Source organism: Ovis aries, chromosome 5 (genome assembly GCF_016772045.2).
Source record: "Ovis aries strain OAR_USU_Benz2616 breed Rambouillet chromosome 5, ARS-UI_Ramb_v3.0, whole genome shotgun sequence".
Classification (NCBI taxonomy): Eukaryota; Metazoa; Chordata; class Mammalia; order Artiodactyla; family Bovidae; genus Ovis; species Ovis aries.
In genome coordinates, this window is record NC_056058.1 from 59,169,288 (window position 1) to 59,185,162 (window position 15,875).

The window sequence follows — 15,875 nt, forward strand, 5'->3', positions numbered from 1 at the left end:
GTGTTCCTCCTTAGGGAAGAAACTCTCTTGTTTAGAAACTGCCTGGTTAGGTCATTTTGGGCAGGAAAGTAAGACCCTGAGGAGAGAGTCCACAGGAGACAAAAAGACATTTCTAAAATGCTCTGCAGGACTCTGAGAGTGGAGGGTGGGGGCATGCACAGGCAGACAGACCTTTATAAGAAGAGTTTTGATCCAGCAGAGAAGAGTAGCTGGTGAGAAATTCTCAAGGGTGGATGGCCACAGGTTTTTAAAGAACTTTCGATGTATCTGTGACTGAGAGATATTAATTCCCTCTAGTCCCCCAAACCTGTGTGTGTAGCTCTAGATACCTCGAGCAATTGCCATCAGGAGTGTGACTCTGAGTGGAAATCATGGGGATGGCCTTCTGCATTTGGATTAGTCACAAAAGAGGAAAATGAATAAGCTCAGGAGACCTTGGGTGACTGTCAGAATGCGCACACCCAAGAAATGGTAGAGCTCTTGAGGGCAGTGTTTAATTTCCCAAGGATACAGCACAAAGGGTATGCTGATTTCATCTACATCTCAAACACAGATGACTGACATTGAGGCTCTACCTAGTCAAGAAAACTGAGACCTAGAAATGGGCAAGGACTCAACCCCTAGTCAAGGCTGAGACAGGACCCAAGAGTGCTGACTCTAGGTTAAAGTGTTCTCTGTCTGGCTGCCGGCCATGCAGATGGGAGCTAGTGGGTGGTACCTGTATGTGTCGCTGGTGGTTACAAAGTTGAGCTTTGGCTGGGAGCCAAAGAAGGGACCCTCATAGGTCCAGTTGAAACTTTGCAGGCTTGGGTAGGCCTCCACCTTGACTCTGAGTTCGAGCTTCTCACCCACGGCTACCTCTTGGAGGAGGTTCTGCTCGGAGGTTAAGTTCAAGTAGGCACTGTCTGGAAAGCAGAACGCACAGAAGTCTGGAGTGAGTGGGGAGAGGTCCATCTGTGTGTTCATTTGGTCATCCACCCGTGCATCCAGTCTTTCAGCGGGACCCTCCCTGAGCACCTAGCTTGTGCCAGTCACACAGACCCGGCCTGCAACCAAAACTTGCCCTCTCATCTTTTTCCCACCACTCCCGCCCCTCTCAAAAGCCCCGGGCTTTAAACTCTTATCTCCAAGTTCCTGAAAGAACCTAGGCAAATTCCTATCTTCCTCGGCACCTCTACCTCGTTGTTTATGTAATAAAGAGATTAATAGAATATCTTGTTATAACTGTATAAAATGTTTTCTAGCAGCTAAAAATGCCCCCTTTTCTGGTAGTAGTTTATATTTCCCCTTTTTCTGGTAGAACTTTAATCAGTGCAACGTCCATATCCAGTTCTAAAGTGGGCATGCGACCCAGGCCAGCCACTCAGGGTAATATGTGCCCTTTGGATCATGACTGCCATGGACTCACTCATTCCTATGGTTTCTGTTGGAACTGGAGGAAAACAGAAGCTTTCATTCCACTGGGGTTTCCAAGCTTGGTGCTGCCCCACAAGAAAAACATAGAGCCGAGGGATGGAAAACGATAGATTCTTGTCCACATCTGAACATCAAAATCCAGCTGTGCCGGAAGCTCATAACCACGTTTTGCTTTGCTTTGCTTTAGCTATAAGGCCAGTGAAATCCTCTTTTGGTGAGGTCAGTTTGACTTGATTTCTACTGCCTATACATGAAAGATTCTTGACTGGTTCCTTCTAATTAAATGTTGCATGAATTAAAAATCAAGCTGCTCTGATTGAATTGCAGGCAAAGGAAAGGTACCCCCATCCACAGATTCTCCATGCCACCCATGGATGCCTCTGAAATGCCTTCTTAAAACTCCAAGGCTTTGTAAAAATTCCCTGGACTGGATCATCTCTCAGGGCTCCTTTTCGTACTCAAGTCTACAAAACCCCAAATTCACTCTTCTACCCTGTGATGTTCCTGCTCAAAAAGCCTACTCTGATTCCCCATTACCTCCACCATTCAGCCTGGCATTCAAGGCTCTTCCCAATTAGGTCTCTCTATGCCCATCTAGCCGTGGCCCCTCTTCCTACACACATGTGCACACACAGACACGCACATGTGCACACACAGACACGCACACAATTCTCCACCCACCTTGGTGTTCTCATATCCCCAGAACACCCCACAGTAGTTCCAACCTGGGCTCTTTGCTCAAGTCATTTCCTCCACCAGGAACCCCGTATTCTTCCTTTCTTCTATTTAGATCCTTCTCCTTCTCTAAGACTCCTCCAGCAGGGAGACTCCACCCATCACTCCAGGCTAAAGGACTGCTCCCTCCTCTGGATCCGTTTTCTTTTTTAAAAACTGAGGTATAGTTGACGTATAATATTTGTTAAGTTTCAGCTATCCAATATAGTGATTCACAATTTTAAAAAATTATATTCCATTTAAAGTTGTTAAAAATGATTAACTATGTTCCCTGTGTTGTATAACACATGCTTGTAGCTTATTTATTTTATACATAAAAGTTTCTACCTCTTAATCCCCTACTGCTATATGGCCCCTCCCACCTTCCCTCGCCCCACCAGTAACGGCTAGTTTGTTCTCTGAGAGTCAGCCTTTTTTTGTGATATTCATTAGTTTGTAGTATTTTAAAATGTTTAATTTATTTATATTTAAAGGATCTTTTCCCCCAAGTTTTACTTATCTTAACTTTTTGGCTACATCCTGCAGTGTGTGGGATCTTAGTTCCCCAACCAAAGATTGAACCCGCAGCCCCTGCATTGGAAGGAGGAATCTAAACCACTGGACCAGAAGGGAAGTCCCTTTGTGGTATTTTTAAGATTCCACATATAAGCAATGTCACATAGCACTTGTCTCTGTCTGATTTATTTCACTTGGCAGGATGCCCACTGTGGCCCTTCGAGATCGTACAGTCATTAGGCACCACATCTACACCACTTCAGGCTTCTCTCATAGCTCAGTTGGTAGAGAATCTGCCGGCAGTGAAAGAGACCTGGGTTCGATTTCTGGTTTGGAAGACCCCCTGGAGAAGGAAATGGCAACCCACTCCAGTATTCTTGCCTAGAGAATCCCATGGACAGAGGAGCCTGGCGGTTTACAGTCCATGGTGTTGCAAGAGTCAGACATGACTTAGCGATTCAGCCACCACCACCACCACACTACTTCATGCATCTGGTCCTCCCTTTAGGTAGCTGTCTTCTCTCTCCAAGCTTGTGAGCTTTGAGGGCAAGGCTGTTTTCTTCTCTCTTTCTTCCTTAGCCAGCCAGCCAGCCATTCATTCATCCAAACTCCAACCACTTCCCATCACCTCCACCATATCCCTCCCTAATCAAGCCACCATCACCTCTGGCTCAAACTAGTAGCAGGAATTTCCTAACAGTTTCCTGGCTTCTATCCTCGTCTCCCAATAGACAATCCTCAACAAAGCACCAGAAAGCCATATTACATCTTGCTACCCTCAAGTCACATCATGTCACTCCTTTGCTCAAACCCTCCAATTGTATCCCCTCTCTCTCAAGAAGGAAAGCCCAGGCCTCACGTTGGCCTCCCAGGACCTTCTCCTTCACCTCTGATGTCATCATGTACTACACTTCCTCTCAAGCTCCACCCACCACACTGGCTGACTTACTCCTTGCACGTGGTGAGATTGGACCCACCTTAAGAGCACTGCTTGCCCTCTGTCTGCAGCTCTCTTCTCCAAGATTCTACATGGCTTGGTCCTTCACCAACTTCGAGTCTTTGCTCAAATGTCAGTTTCCCAGTAAGTCTTCCTTGATGACCACCCGATTTTAAACTGGAAATCCTATCCAATTGTCTTTTTCATAATTTATTTTGCTTATTGCTTGTCTTCTCCCAACTAGAATACAAACTCCACGTGGGCAGGGCATTTTCTCTCTCATTTGTAACGGGATCCCCCACATTAAAAAGGATCTAATGGGAAGAGTGAAGGAAAGCAACATCCGTTGAGTGACTGCTGTAGGTCTGCACTACAAAACGGATAGGATTAGAATCCATAACTGGGAGACAGTTCACTGTTCTCCTCTCCTGCCTTAGCCCTCAGAGCTGCCGGCACAGAATGGGCCCACAACAGAGCTTAGGTGCTCCTGCAAGCCTGGTGTATTACTTGTTCTGTGAGGGTACTGATGCTTAGGCTCGCCCTCCCGCCTCCCCTCGGGCTCCCAGGTTAATACATGAGGTGTGGTCAAAATGAAAGCGCTCTGAACCTGTCCCCATCCTGAAGAAGCTGCCCTCTGCTCTGGATTCTCAGCCCAGTGACTGTCGCTGCCTCCGCCCCAATCACTCTGGTCATCTCGGCTCCTTTCTGCTTTGTCCCAGCAGCCACTGTCCCTCCTAGATTGTTTTGGATAACAGACTCTCTGGGGTTCCCACCATAATCCAGCACCCTTTGCCATCTCTGGCCTGGAACACCGCATTAACTGCCCTGATGGGTCTCCAGCCTTGAGTCTCCTATCCAATCCACATGACACAGGGCAGAGCTTTCTCAAATGACATCTCCTCAGGCACACTGAGCATTTACTCTGTGCCAGACCCTGCCCTAGTTAGTTAAGATACATTCAATGAATTCTCAGAGCAAACCTATGAGACAGTTACTGTTAGGATCCCCATTTTGCAGATGGGGAGAGTTTAAGCAACCTACCTACGTCGTTGGTGGAGGCAGGCTGGAATGTGGCTCAGGACCACGGGCTCCTGGCCACCACTCCTGCATCCTCTCTGCCATCTGATCCCATCACTCTCCTCTTAAGACCTTTGACGCCCACCCACCAGAGATGATGCAAGCTACCCGTTCAACTTGCTCTCGGACACTACGCTCAGCCCCGCTTTCCTATGGCCACCCCCGACCCCTTCGCGTCCCTGCTGTTGTCGGCTCCTCTGGATGTCTCAGACGCTCTTGTTCTTTTTGCCTTTGGGCCTTGCATATGCTGTTCCCTGTGCCAGAAGTGCTGCTCTGCTTCTTCCCCTCCCCTCTGCCTGGCTAACCCACCTCCATTCCTCTGGTCCCAGCTTAGAGTCCATCTAGTCCAAGCCTTTGCTGGGGAGCCCCCTTGGTGTCCCCAGGACACCTCAGGCTTCTCCCACGCCCGCCCAGGAGCCTGCTGTCTGTTCACATGCCCATGAGGTGTGAGTCCCAGGCATGCAGGAATGAATGAGTGAGTGAACGGCAAAGTCTAGGAGGGAGCTACTGGACATCAGTCCCAAAACACAACAAAATGACGCTGGAATGAGATGCAGCCATGTACTGTGGGGCCTCCAAGGTGGGAGAGAGGGAGGGTTCTGAGAGAGAAGGAATCAGAGGGCTGACACAGACATGGCTCCTTAGCCAGGCTGAGAAAAGGGAGATTCTAGCGAGCTATCCTAACAGTGTCAGCTCCTTTTTTAAATATCAGCTCTCGCTTTCTCAATCCCCATATGCACCCCCTCACCCCAGGATCCATGCTGACCCTCCCCCACCACCCCAATGCTCACCTACCACCCGGAAGACCATGGAGGTAGTGTGGACGCCCCGGGCATTGGTGGCCACACAGGTGTAGTTGCCGGCATCTTGGAAGCCTACATGATCGAGTTTGAGGGTCAGGACTTTTTGATAACGGTTGTCACGGAAGTCGGATTGTTGAGAGATTGCAAGCTGCATCCAGAAGGAACAGAAACGGTACACAGAGGTGATTTAGGAATTAGAAAGAGCTGGGTTCTAATTCTCAGCCTTTAAGGATTACTATCTGCTTTTCCTTGGGCAGCGGCTGAACTGTGAGCCTCAGTTTCTTCATCTGCAAATTGGGCCTGACACTGGCCCATGCTTCTAGGGCTGTAGTGAAGAGTAAGTGAGATGGAGAATGCAAATGGCATAGGGCTATGCCTGGCATGCAGAAGGCATGGGGAGGAAGTATGTTCTTAGAAGTGGCCTAATGCCATTTCCTCCTGAGAAAACCCCCTGTTCCTCTCTCTAGAGTTTTTCAGAAATAATCCTTACATTCCTGAGCCTCAGAGGTGGCCTTGGAACCCCTTGCAAAGTCAGAAGTGAGCTGACATGTGCCTCTTGTCTACAGGCTAGGGCAAAGGTCATGGGTCAAGAGGGCGGAATACTGCCTCCTCCCTCTCCCGTCACATGTGTAGATGCAGGAGCCTGAGACTTGCTTCTGCATCATCTGCTGACCAGCAGTGAGACCTTGGGAGAGTTACTCCCCTCTCTGGTCCTGAGCCATGCCCTCAGCTCCCAGTGCCAGCTTGAGGTGGGGCCTGGAGTGCCAGGAGGACAGGCAGGACCCCATCCCCACCCTCAGGTACTGACTTTTGTGTCTCCACGTTGAAGGAAGACATCAAAGTTGACATCAACGTCGCTGGCTGAGCACACGATCTTAGCAGTCTCTCCTTGAATCCGCACCAGTTCTGCAGGCTCCAGTGTCAAGGTCGGCGGTCCTGGGATGACTGAGGTCAGGGGAAGGCATCCATGAGCACCCAGGCCAGAGCTGCCACTCTGCGTCCTGCCATGGGCCCAGGCTCCCTTCCCAAATCCTGAGAGGCAGCCATGACACCTCAGTTTTCCCTGCAACAAGTCCCATCTCCTAAAAGGACCTTGAATAGTCCCCTTGGCTCCATCACCAGCACCTATCCCCAGTCACACCCTTTCCCTCTGCTCTGGACTCCTGCAGCTACCTGGAAGGCCTCCTTGCTTCCTCACAGCAGCCAACGTGAGCTCCTTACAAGGAAGATTGGGTCACGCTCCTCTCTTGTGCTAACATTCCGTGGCTTCTCATCACTCTCAGACTAAAATCTGCAGTCCCTCATACCTCCCCAGACCCTGCTCCCAACCTGTATGCACTTGCCACCCCCCACTGCTCTGCAGCCGCGTGGCCCCTCCCAACCAAAGATGCGCCCTTGCCCTTCCCTTTGGGAATGCTTGATCCATGCAACAACCACACTTTGACTGGTTGTTCTCACCCTTCACATCTTCAGCTCAAACATTCCTCAGAGGGGCCTCCTGTCACAGGTTAGCTGAATTAGCTTTGGGCTTCCCAGGTGGCACTAGTGGTAAAGAACCCTCCTGCCAATACAGGAGACGTAAGAGACTTGGGTTCGACCCCTGGGTCGGGAAGATCCCCTGGAGGAGGGCATGGCAACCCGCTCTAGTATTCTTGCCTGGAGACTCCCATGGACTCCCCTACCCAAATCTCTTCAGCTTGGTTTCTTGTTCATCACATTTATTTGCTTTCTCTCTCATCTGTCATCCCCAGTAAATGAAGGTGGTATCCCTAGTATGGTATGCCTAGTTTAGGCACAGCTAACCCAGTGCCTAAAACAGCGGTAGTGGTTTAATTGCTCAGTCGTGTCCGACTCTTGCGACTCCACGGCCTGTAGCCTGGCAGGCTCCTCTGTCCATGGGACTCTCCAGGCAAGAATACTGGAGTGGGTTGCCATTTCCTTCTTCAGGGGATCTTCTTGACCCAGGAATCAAACCCAGGTCTCCTGCACTGCAGGCAGATTCTTTACCAACTGAGCCACGAGGGAAGCCCTAGCCTATGAATTAACATCTCTGGCTGTGTTGAAAGATAACCTAACTCAGTTTCTCAGGGTCAGATGCTAAGGAGCGCACTCATGTCCCAGAGTCATGGCGAAACGAGGGCCCTAGGATCCCTCTGCAAGGTGGGCTACAGGGAAAGGTCCTGCCTGGCTCCTCTGCACACACAGTGGGTTCCCTTGGCTTCCTGGACAGGTTTTGTGGGCTCAGGGCCTTGGGCCAGCCCTGCCACTCTGACCCTGGCCTCATTGCTGGTGCTTGCTTCCAGTCTCAGGCTCAGATTCTGATCCTGGGGTCCTGCTGACTCACACCAGTCCTCCCAGAAACCGGAATCCATCTACCAGCCCAGCAGAAACAAGGGGGGAGCGGACAGGAGAGAGACTTCAACACCACTGATGCTGATGCTGAGGCGTCCCTTTCGCCTGCCATCCTGACCCCCCATGGCATTGCTCATGGTGGCCCCCTCTCCTGCGCTCAGCACCCAGCACCTGGTGGGCCCCGAGTAGGAACCCATGTCTGAAGGGGTGGGAGAGCTTCAGGCCCTCCTTCCATTCCTGGAACACCTGAAGCCTGCTCCCAGCTCACGACTGTGGACCTGCTGTTCCTCTGCTGTTTCCACCTTCTCATAACTCACATTTCTGCTCAAATAAAACGGCACTGTCTCCATGAGCCCCCCACGCCCACACTCTACGCCACCGCCCAGTTCAATGCTTTCCATAGCCTGTTCCATGACCTGAGACTGCCCTGCCAGCTGAGTTATCAGCACACGTGTGGTTCTCCTCCCAGCACCTCACACCTCATGGCCTTGCTTCAGCAGGCGCCCCGTGGATGCCATAGGCATGACTGGGAGGAAGAGGTGAAACAAAGCACCCACCCTCACTTGCCCTCCAGCCAGGCACCAGCTCTCAGGTCGGCCCTGTCCACGCACCTTTCTGAACTTTAAGCCGGATGCTGAGGGACTTCACCACCCTGCCAGCCACCCGAGCGCTGCACTCGTAGTCCTGGCTCTCAATAAACTTGGCCTTGTGGATGGTGAAGCCGTACCACGGTGAGAAGGAGTAGCTGGTTTGGCGCAAGACAGGCCGGCCGCGCACCCGCGCCAGCGAGACGCCCGCCTCCAGTGCCGGGTCGGTGAGCAGACAGGGGAGCAGTGCGTCCTGACCCTCCAGCACCGTCACTTCCTCGGCCAGGACCCTCCAGGGCCGAGCAGGGTCTGGGGAGCATGGAGATACAGGGTTACAACAGCCCCTCCCTCCGCCAGGCTAACCAGTCCCTGGACATTGGTGACAGTGAAGCTCAGAGATGCTGTTCGTTTGCCTGAGGTCACATAATACCGGGGAGGCTCAGCTGATGCTTGGGGGCGCTGGGGCCAGGTCCAGCCCCACTATTTAATGCTGTGTGATCTTGGGCAAATGACTCAGCCTCTCTGAGCATCTGGAAAGTGGGCAGAAACAAGAACCTTCTCACAGGGTTGCTGTGAGGAATGAAGTTAGAAGCACTGCCACAGGTCCTTGTTCGTGGCAGGTTCTCAGTAAACGTGGAGCTGGCCTGTTATGATGGCTCACGTCAGGGCCCAGCCCTCTTGGCCATTCCTGGTGGGCCGTGCTGGGCTAGTCCTCTTGGGAGGGGGCTCATAGTCCTCACCTTTGACGTAGAGGTGGATAGCAGCAGTGCCCGCCAAGGGGTCTCCAGGCTCAGTGCAGCGGTACGTTCCCGTGTGTAGGAAGGTGGCATTGTTCGTGCTGAGAATGCTTCTGGGGGCATCAGAGTCCAGAGTCCAGTAGGGGGAAATGGGGCCATCCCACTTCACGCTGCCATTGCTCATACATTTCAAGGTCACCGCTGTGCCTGGCTCCACCACCAGCTCAGGGCCACTGGGCTCTATCACTGGGACCCCCTGACCTGGTGATGGGAAGTGGCAAACAGAAGTGAGGGCTGAGGTGACATCCCGTTGGCTGTACCCTGCCTCTGACATGGGTGCTGCTCTGGCAGGGTGCTGCTGGTTCTGGGGTTCAGCTACGAACTGCAGGACCACCTCGAAGAAGTCCCTGCCCCTCTCCGGTCAGTCACTCAGGCCCTGCCCCAAACCTTCTGTGATGGACTGACGTCTCTGATGTCTCTGAGAGAAGGGGACTGGGGGCTTTCTTGGCCTCCCACCCAGCCACTGTCCCATGGGGGCTACCCCGGCCTCTGGCCTCAGTCTTCCTGGCCATGGCTGCATCATTCTCCCCAGGAGTGGACTCTTTCAGCCTGATGTAATAAATGGCCTGCATTCCTGCTACGAAGTCCAGCACCTAGCTCAAAGAAGGGGTTTCAAACAAGCAAAAATGAAAGTCGCTCAGGCGTGTCTGACTCTCTGCAACCCCGTAGACTGTAGCCCACCAGGCTCCTCTGTCCTTGGGATTCTCCAGGCAAGGAAGAAACAGATCAATAGAATGTTCGTGGCAAAGTGCTCTGAATTAATTCACACCAGGAAGAAGAAAAAGGGGCTTCCCTAATGGTCCAGTGATTAAGACTCTGAGCTTCTACTGCAGAGGGCACGGGTTTGACTCCTCTACATGCCACATGATATGGCCAAAAACAAATAAAAATGCATATACCTTAAAAAAATATTTTAAAGAAATAAAAGAAGAAGAAAAGGGGTGTGGGATCTTAGCATAGCAGAGTTCAGAGTCTTCTGCTGTGCCTTCTCTCATCACTGGTCTGTAGCACAGTGGGGAGGTTCAGAGGCTCTGTGCCTCAGTTTCCCCATATAAGATGGGGACCAAAATTATACCCATTTATTGGGATGTCAGGAGATTTAAATGCACAGAAAGCTTTAGAACATCACCTGTCACCAAATATAAATAACTCAGCCAAGGTTAGCCATTCTATTTACCATCTAGTCTACCCCCAGGAGCCCACCCTAACATCCCAACGCTGCTGTGTTTACTAGGGAGACAATCTCTTTTAAGGAAAATTTTCTTGAAGGAGAAAAGAGAACTTGAAACTCATCTCAGGCCCTCCGGGAAGAAGGCCCATTGCCTCTGCAGTGTCAGCATTTTTCCAAGGCCTAAAATAGGGGTAAAGGAGGGAAGTGAGAGCTGATTCAAGGACATGGAGGGGCTGCCAGGCGCCCTCCAGCTTGTGCAGGAGGAAACACATTGCTGGCACCCAGCCTAGCCCCCGTTTCCGCTCAGCCTGCAGTCCTTCTCCCAGGGAGGCTCTCACTTCTGCTTCCTGGCCACTGTCCCCTTTAGGGGAAAGAACCCCTCATCCCGCGAAACAGGCGGTACCACCTGCTGGGCACTGGCATGTCCCAGGCTGTGAGACCCGGCACTGCCACTGACCTACTAGGTACCCCCCTACTGATTCCAATCTGTCTGTCCCAGTGATGGGGCCACGGACATCCCAACCCTGAGGGAACCAGGCAAATTCAGGGACTCTTCATCATCTTGCACAAAAGCTTCATCTTAAAAAAAAAAAAAGTGTAATTATTTGGCTGCATTATGTCTTAGTTTTAGCACATGAGCTCTTTTGTTGCAGCATAAGCACTCTGAAGCTGCAGTGTGTGGGCTTAGAGGCATGTGGGATCTTAGTTCCCCAACCAGGGATTGAACCCATGTCCCCTGCATTGGAAGGTGGATTTTTAACCACTGGACCACCAGGGAAGTACTGCACAAAAGCTTCTTAAATGGGTCTTTCCATCCCACTGCACCCTGCCCTCACCACAAACCCCCGAATCAGAAAGATCCTCGCTGTCTGTCAAATTATTTCAGGATGACTTAATTTATGTTTTGATTTTGTACACATCAGAGATGTGCAGGCTTCTGATCCGCATAAAGGATGGAGTGACCAGAGGAATACTGCGGAAGCCGACGCCTGGGGGTTGTAGCCAGGCTTCCCTGTGCTGCTGACCCCCAGGGAGAGGGGCAAGCATCATTTTTGGCAGGCTACTGGCAAGTCCCAACAGAGCAGGTGCTAGCCTATTACTGCTGCAGCCACACAGGGCATCGGGGTGGGGGTGCTGGACTGGGGGGAAGAGCTTGACTGTGGGCTCACGTCAGCCAGTCGTCGCTCAGTCATGTTTGACTTTTTGCGACCGCATGGACTGTAGCCCACCAGGCTTCCCTGTCCATGGAATTCTTCAGGCAAGAATACTGGAGTGGGTTGCCACTTCCTCCTCCAGGGCATCTTCCCGACCCAGAGATCGAGCCTGAGTCTCTTGCATCTCCTGCATTGGCAGGAGGATTCTTTACCACTGTGCTATGCCAACCTGGGTCTAAAACGTGGCTCTCCCCTGCTAACTAAGAAGGCTGCTTAACCTCTGACCCTCAGGCTACTCTTTGAATGAGAATAATCCGAATTTCCACATCTGAGAGGTCCTGGGAGGATTCAAGGAGGTGATACGCAACCTCTGGCTGAGTCAGCTCTCCTGTCCTATGTTACTGCTTCAGCTGCTGCTGCTGCTAAGTTACTTCTCCTCTCTGATCCTGACACTCTGACAGCTGAAGTGCTAACTTTTAAAGGTCACAGCCTATGCCTGTAACATCCCGCGGTCTCAAAGTCTGTGACTCTGTATTCTGCTTCTGCCCCTGCTGGGTCTCACAGGCGCCTTCTCCTTCCTCCACCCCTCCCCTGTCCTCTAACTCCAGCCTCGGCCTCCTGGAAGTGTAGTCAGAGAGGCATTATCTTATTTGGTCCTGTTGTCTCGAGTATTCATGCAGGACAGGGCTGACACCCTCAGCTTCCGCTCCAGCTGCCCACTGCTGGCTTGACTGGAGGGAAGGAAAAGCTTGCTCATGCCTTTACTCCCTGGGCGGGGGCCAGACCCCTTCTGTCCCTTCACCCCACCATCTCATCTCCCCAAACCTTCTCGCCCCCTCCCACTTGCTTGGGAGACCCCCCTCATCATCAGCTCCCAGGGTGTGCCCCAAACACCCCCCACCTCTCCCCCAACACACACACACACACCCACACCATGCCAAAGTTTGGGGCACAGCCTCCTCCTTGGCCCAGAGTCTTAGCAAGCCTCTTCTGGCCTCTAGGGTGCACTGATTCTGTTCCTCAACTTTCTCACAACTGCCCCCCATTCATCACTGGTCTACTGAAAATGTAGGCTTCCAGCCAGCAGTCCCCATTTCTTCTTTCCTTTGAGGCGAGATACTGGACAGCCCCTCCATCCCCCATCAGTCTCCCACGGGCATTTTCTGGGCAGGAAGATAGGACAAAAGAGTGAAATTAAACCCACAAAACTTTCTAGGATGAGGGGAATAGTGTCTATCTTAACTGAGATGATGGGGACACAAGCATATATACTTGTCAAATCTCATCACAGGTGCTTAAGAATCTGTGCTTTCTATTACACATAAATTCATCTCAACAAGAGAGGACAGACTTGCAAGCCCAACAGAACTGACTGGGCCCAAAAGAGCCCTTCAGTGGGCCATCTCCCCCTCAGGGACCAGACGTACCTATTTCTCAGGGTCCTACAGCCACAGGACTGTGGGAAGACTGGAGATGCCACTGCCTTCCTACCCCACTCACAGTCTCCATCCTTCCCCAGTGTTCCTCCAAACATGCAAGAAAATTTAGGGGCGCCCCTGGTGATCCAATGGTGAAGACTCCACACTCCCAGTGCAGAGGGCACGGGTTTGATCCCATATCCAGCACAGAGTGGCCAGAAGAACTTAACGTGTTTGTTGGGCCTACTGTAGATACGAGTCCAGCACCTAGCCCCCAGCCTCCGTTAGGGACTCTCCTAGCGGGAGATCCTGCATCACCAATGCTGTCGGAGGGATGGGATTCAGGCGGGGTCTGCTCCACAGCTCTCTGTCCTGAGGCCCCACAGCCTGTGTATGGGAGGATTTCAGCCTAGCAGACCCTCGCTGTCCTCCCCTGAGACAAGCTGCTAGCCCTGTACTCTCTCGTCCCAAACTTATTTCTCCTGAGCCCTGGGCCAGAGAGGCTAACCTCTTACCTCTCCTTCTGACTTCTTGCCCAAGCTGTCCAAGGAAGGACCATTGCCTCTTCAGGCCCCTCCAAGTCACATCCTGCCTCATTCGCCTCATGAGTCCCACACTGGCAGTGCCAGTGGAGCCGCGAGGGGCTCTCTGGGCCACGCTGCTCAGTGTAGTTCTGGACCAGTGGCACTAGCATCTCCTAGGAACTCGCTAGTCATGAAGAATCTCAGGTCACACCTGAGACCAATAGAGTCAGAGTCTGCACTGTAACAAGATCCCTGGGGGATCTGTGTGCACAGTGGGGTTTGAGGAGCATTTTGTCTGGTCCATCAGCCCCCAAAACATGCTGTTGACCGTTCGGTAGGCACCAAAGAGCCCTGAGGGCATAGGAATGTGTTCAGGACACAGGGACAGTCACCATCTGAGCTGGGCCAGGTCCACAGCCCTGGCCAGGCTGCTTCCACCCATACCAGCTTTCCCTCCACTGCCTTTCCAAAGCAGACACCCACACACCCACAGTCCAGGGCTGGGGAGATGAGAACACGGAGTGGAGACACCTAGTGAGGGGCAGAGGTTTAGAGAATCCTTCCCTCGGAACCCTGTCACTACCCTGTCACCCCCACCAGCCCTCGAGGCTCTGGTTCTGCTCTTACCATGCCAAGCTATGGCCACCAGCAGGATCAGCAGGGTCCGTGGGCCCATGGCCTCAGCAGGAAAGTAGCAGGCTGATGCAGGGCTCGCGGGTGGGCAGAGAGCCGGATTCTCAGACACTGGCTCTGACGGGACCGGACCCGCTGGACATGTGTTCCTCTCCACTAGCCCTGGCTGTTTGTCTTGTTTTCCTCTTCCTCCTTCTTCTTGGGCTGATCCCACTCTTCCTCTTTTAGCTAGGCAAGGCAACCACAGAGTTTGGAAATCTTGGTTAAAAACAAAACAAAACAAAATAAAGACATGACCCCCAGGGGGCGGGGTTGGAGTAAGGGTAGGACCACTAAGTTCGGAGCCCTTCCGAAGCCGCCTCTAAGGGGCCCTGGGAGTAGAGACATGCCCAATGTTAGACAGGCAGCTGACTGTACACATGGGGTCTCCAGAGCAGCAGTGGGCTCTTGCTAAGTGGAAAAGGAAGTTAGGTTGGTCTGGACAAGCCTGATAACAGATAGTATCAAGAAACTTCCATTTATAGGATACTCACCAGCCAAACCTTTACATACCACTGTCCCCTTTTGTTCCCACAAAAATTTTATACAGTAGGTACTGTTATCATTCCCATTCTACAATGGGAAAATTGAGGTTCAGAGAGCTCAAACACTGTAAACTTGCCCAAGGTCACATAGCTACCAAATGGAGATGGAATTTGGATCTAGACAACCTGAAGAGGATAAGACTGAATAGCATCACTGACTCAATGGATAGAAATTTGAGCAAACTTCGGGAGATAGTAAAGGACAGGAAAGCCTGGCATGCTGCCATCCATGAGGTCCCAAAGAGTTGGACATGACTTACCAACTGAACAACAACAGCAACATCACAGGCTATATAACTGCCTTTTTCTGAACTAATTAAGTTTGTTTACTTTTACAAAGGGGTAAACTGTGCGGCTGTACGTCTAAGAAAATCAGCATTCCTCTGCCGCCTTTCCTGGATGCAGTTGCGTTTACCACTTTTAGTTGATTATTTCAGTGTCTTTATTTCTATTCAAATGGTTATAAAATTAATTCTGGAATCTAAAAAGAAAACCACTCAATAAACATTGATCCAAGAAAATGATTAATCTTTCCATCGACTTAGAACTATAAGTATTAGAAATACATTTCTGTCTTAGCAAAGTGTTTTGAACCTTTACAAATCATGAAAACAAAGACATAGAAAATCTGACCAGACCTATAACTATCAAAGAGATTCAATCAATCAGTAAAAACCACCCAACAAAAAAAAAAGCACTTAAAGAAATAACCCTGATTTGTCTCAAGCTCATTCAAAAAAATAGAAGATAACTGGGCTCTTCATAACTCATTCTATGAGGGCTACAGTAACTGATTCCATCAACAAAAAAGAATATCATAAAAAAACTATTAGATGAATTTCTCTTATGAACCTAACTGCAAACATACTCAACCAAATTCCAGCAAACCAAACCCGACAGCATATTAAAATGATTATACACCATGCTCAACTAGGATTTATCCAACAAATGAAGAGGTGGCTCAGTACAAGGAAATCGACATCACAATAATACAATGAGAGGATTTCACATGATTATCTCAACTTACACAGAAAAAAGCCTTTAATAAAATCTAACATGCTTTCATGATAAAAAAAAAAAAAAACCCAAAGACTAGAAATAAAAACACCCTCAAAATTATTAAAAGCATATATAAAAAAAACCACAGCTAACTCAAAGATAAAACATTGAAAGCTTCCCTGCCCCCACCCCT

General features: G+C 50.8%; 1 protein-coding gene across 2 annotated transcripts in view; it reads right to left on the reverse strand.

Annotated features, from left to right (window-relative positions):
* CSF1R (colony stimulating factor 1 receptor) overlaps nt 1–14,271 on the reverse strand; it is a 31,489-nt gene extending 17,218 nt beyond the window's left edge. For both annotated transcript variants that reach the window (XM_027970397.2, XM_027970396.2), the window contains exons 1-6: nt 14,094–14,271; nt 9,143–9,400; nt 8,427–8,711; nt 6,272–6,408; nt 5,452–5,611; nt 719–905 (exon numbers count right to left, since the gene is read on the reverse strand). In XM_027970397.2, coding sequence (XP_027826198.2) covers nt 719–905; nt 5,452–5,611; nt 6,272–6,408; nt 8,427–8,711; nt 9,143–9,400; nt 14,094–14,142 — 1,076 coding nt within the window. In that variant the 5' untranslated portion in view covers nt 14,143–14,271. The remainder of the gene's footprint in view (nt 1–718; nt 906–5,451; nt 5,612–6,271; nt 6,409–8,426; nt 8,712–9,142; nt 9,401–14,093) is intronic.
* Between the last annotated feature and the right edge of the window lie 1,604 nt (nt 14,272–15,875).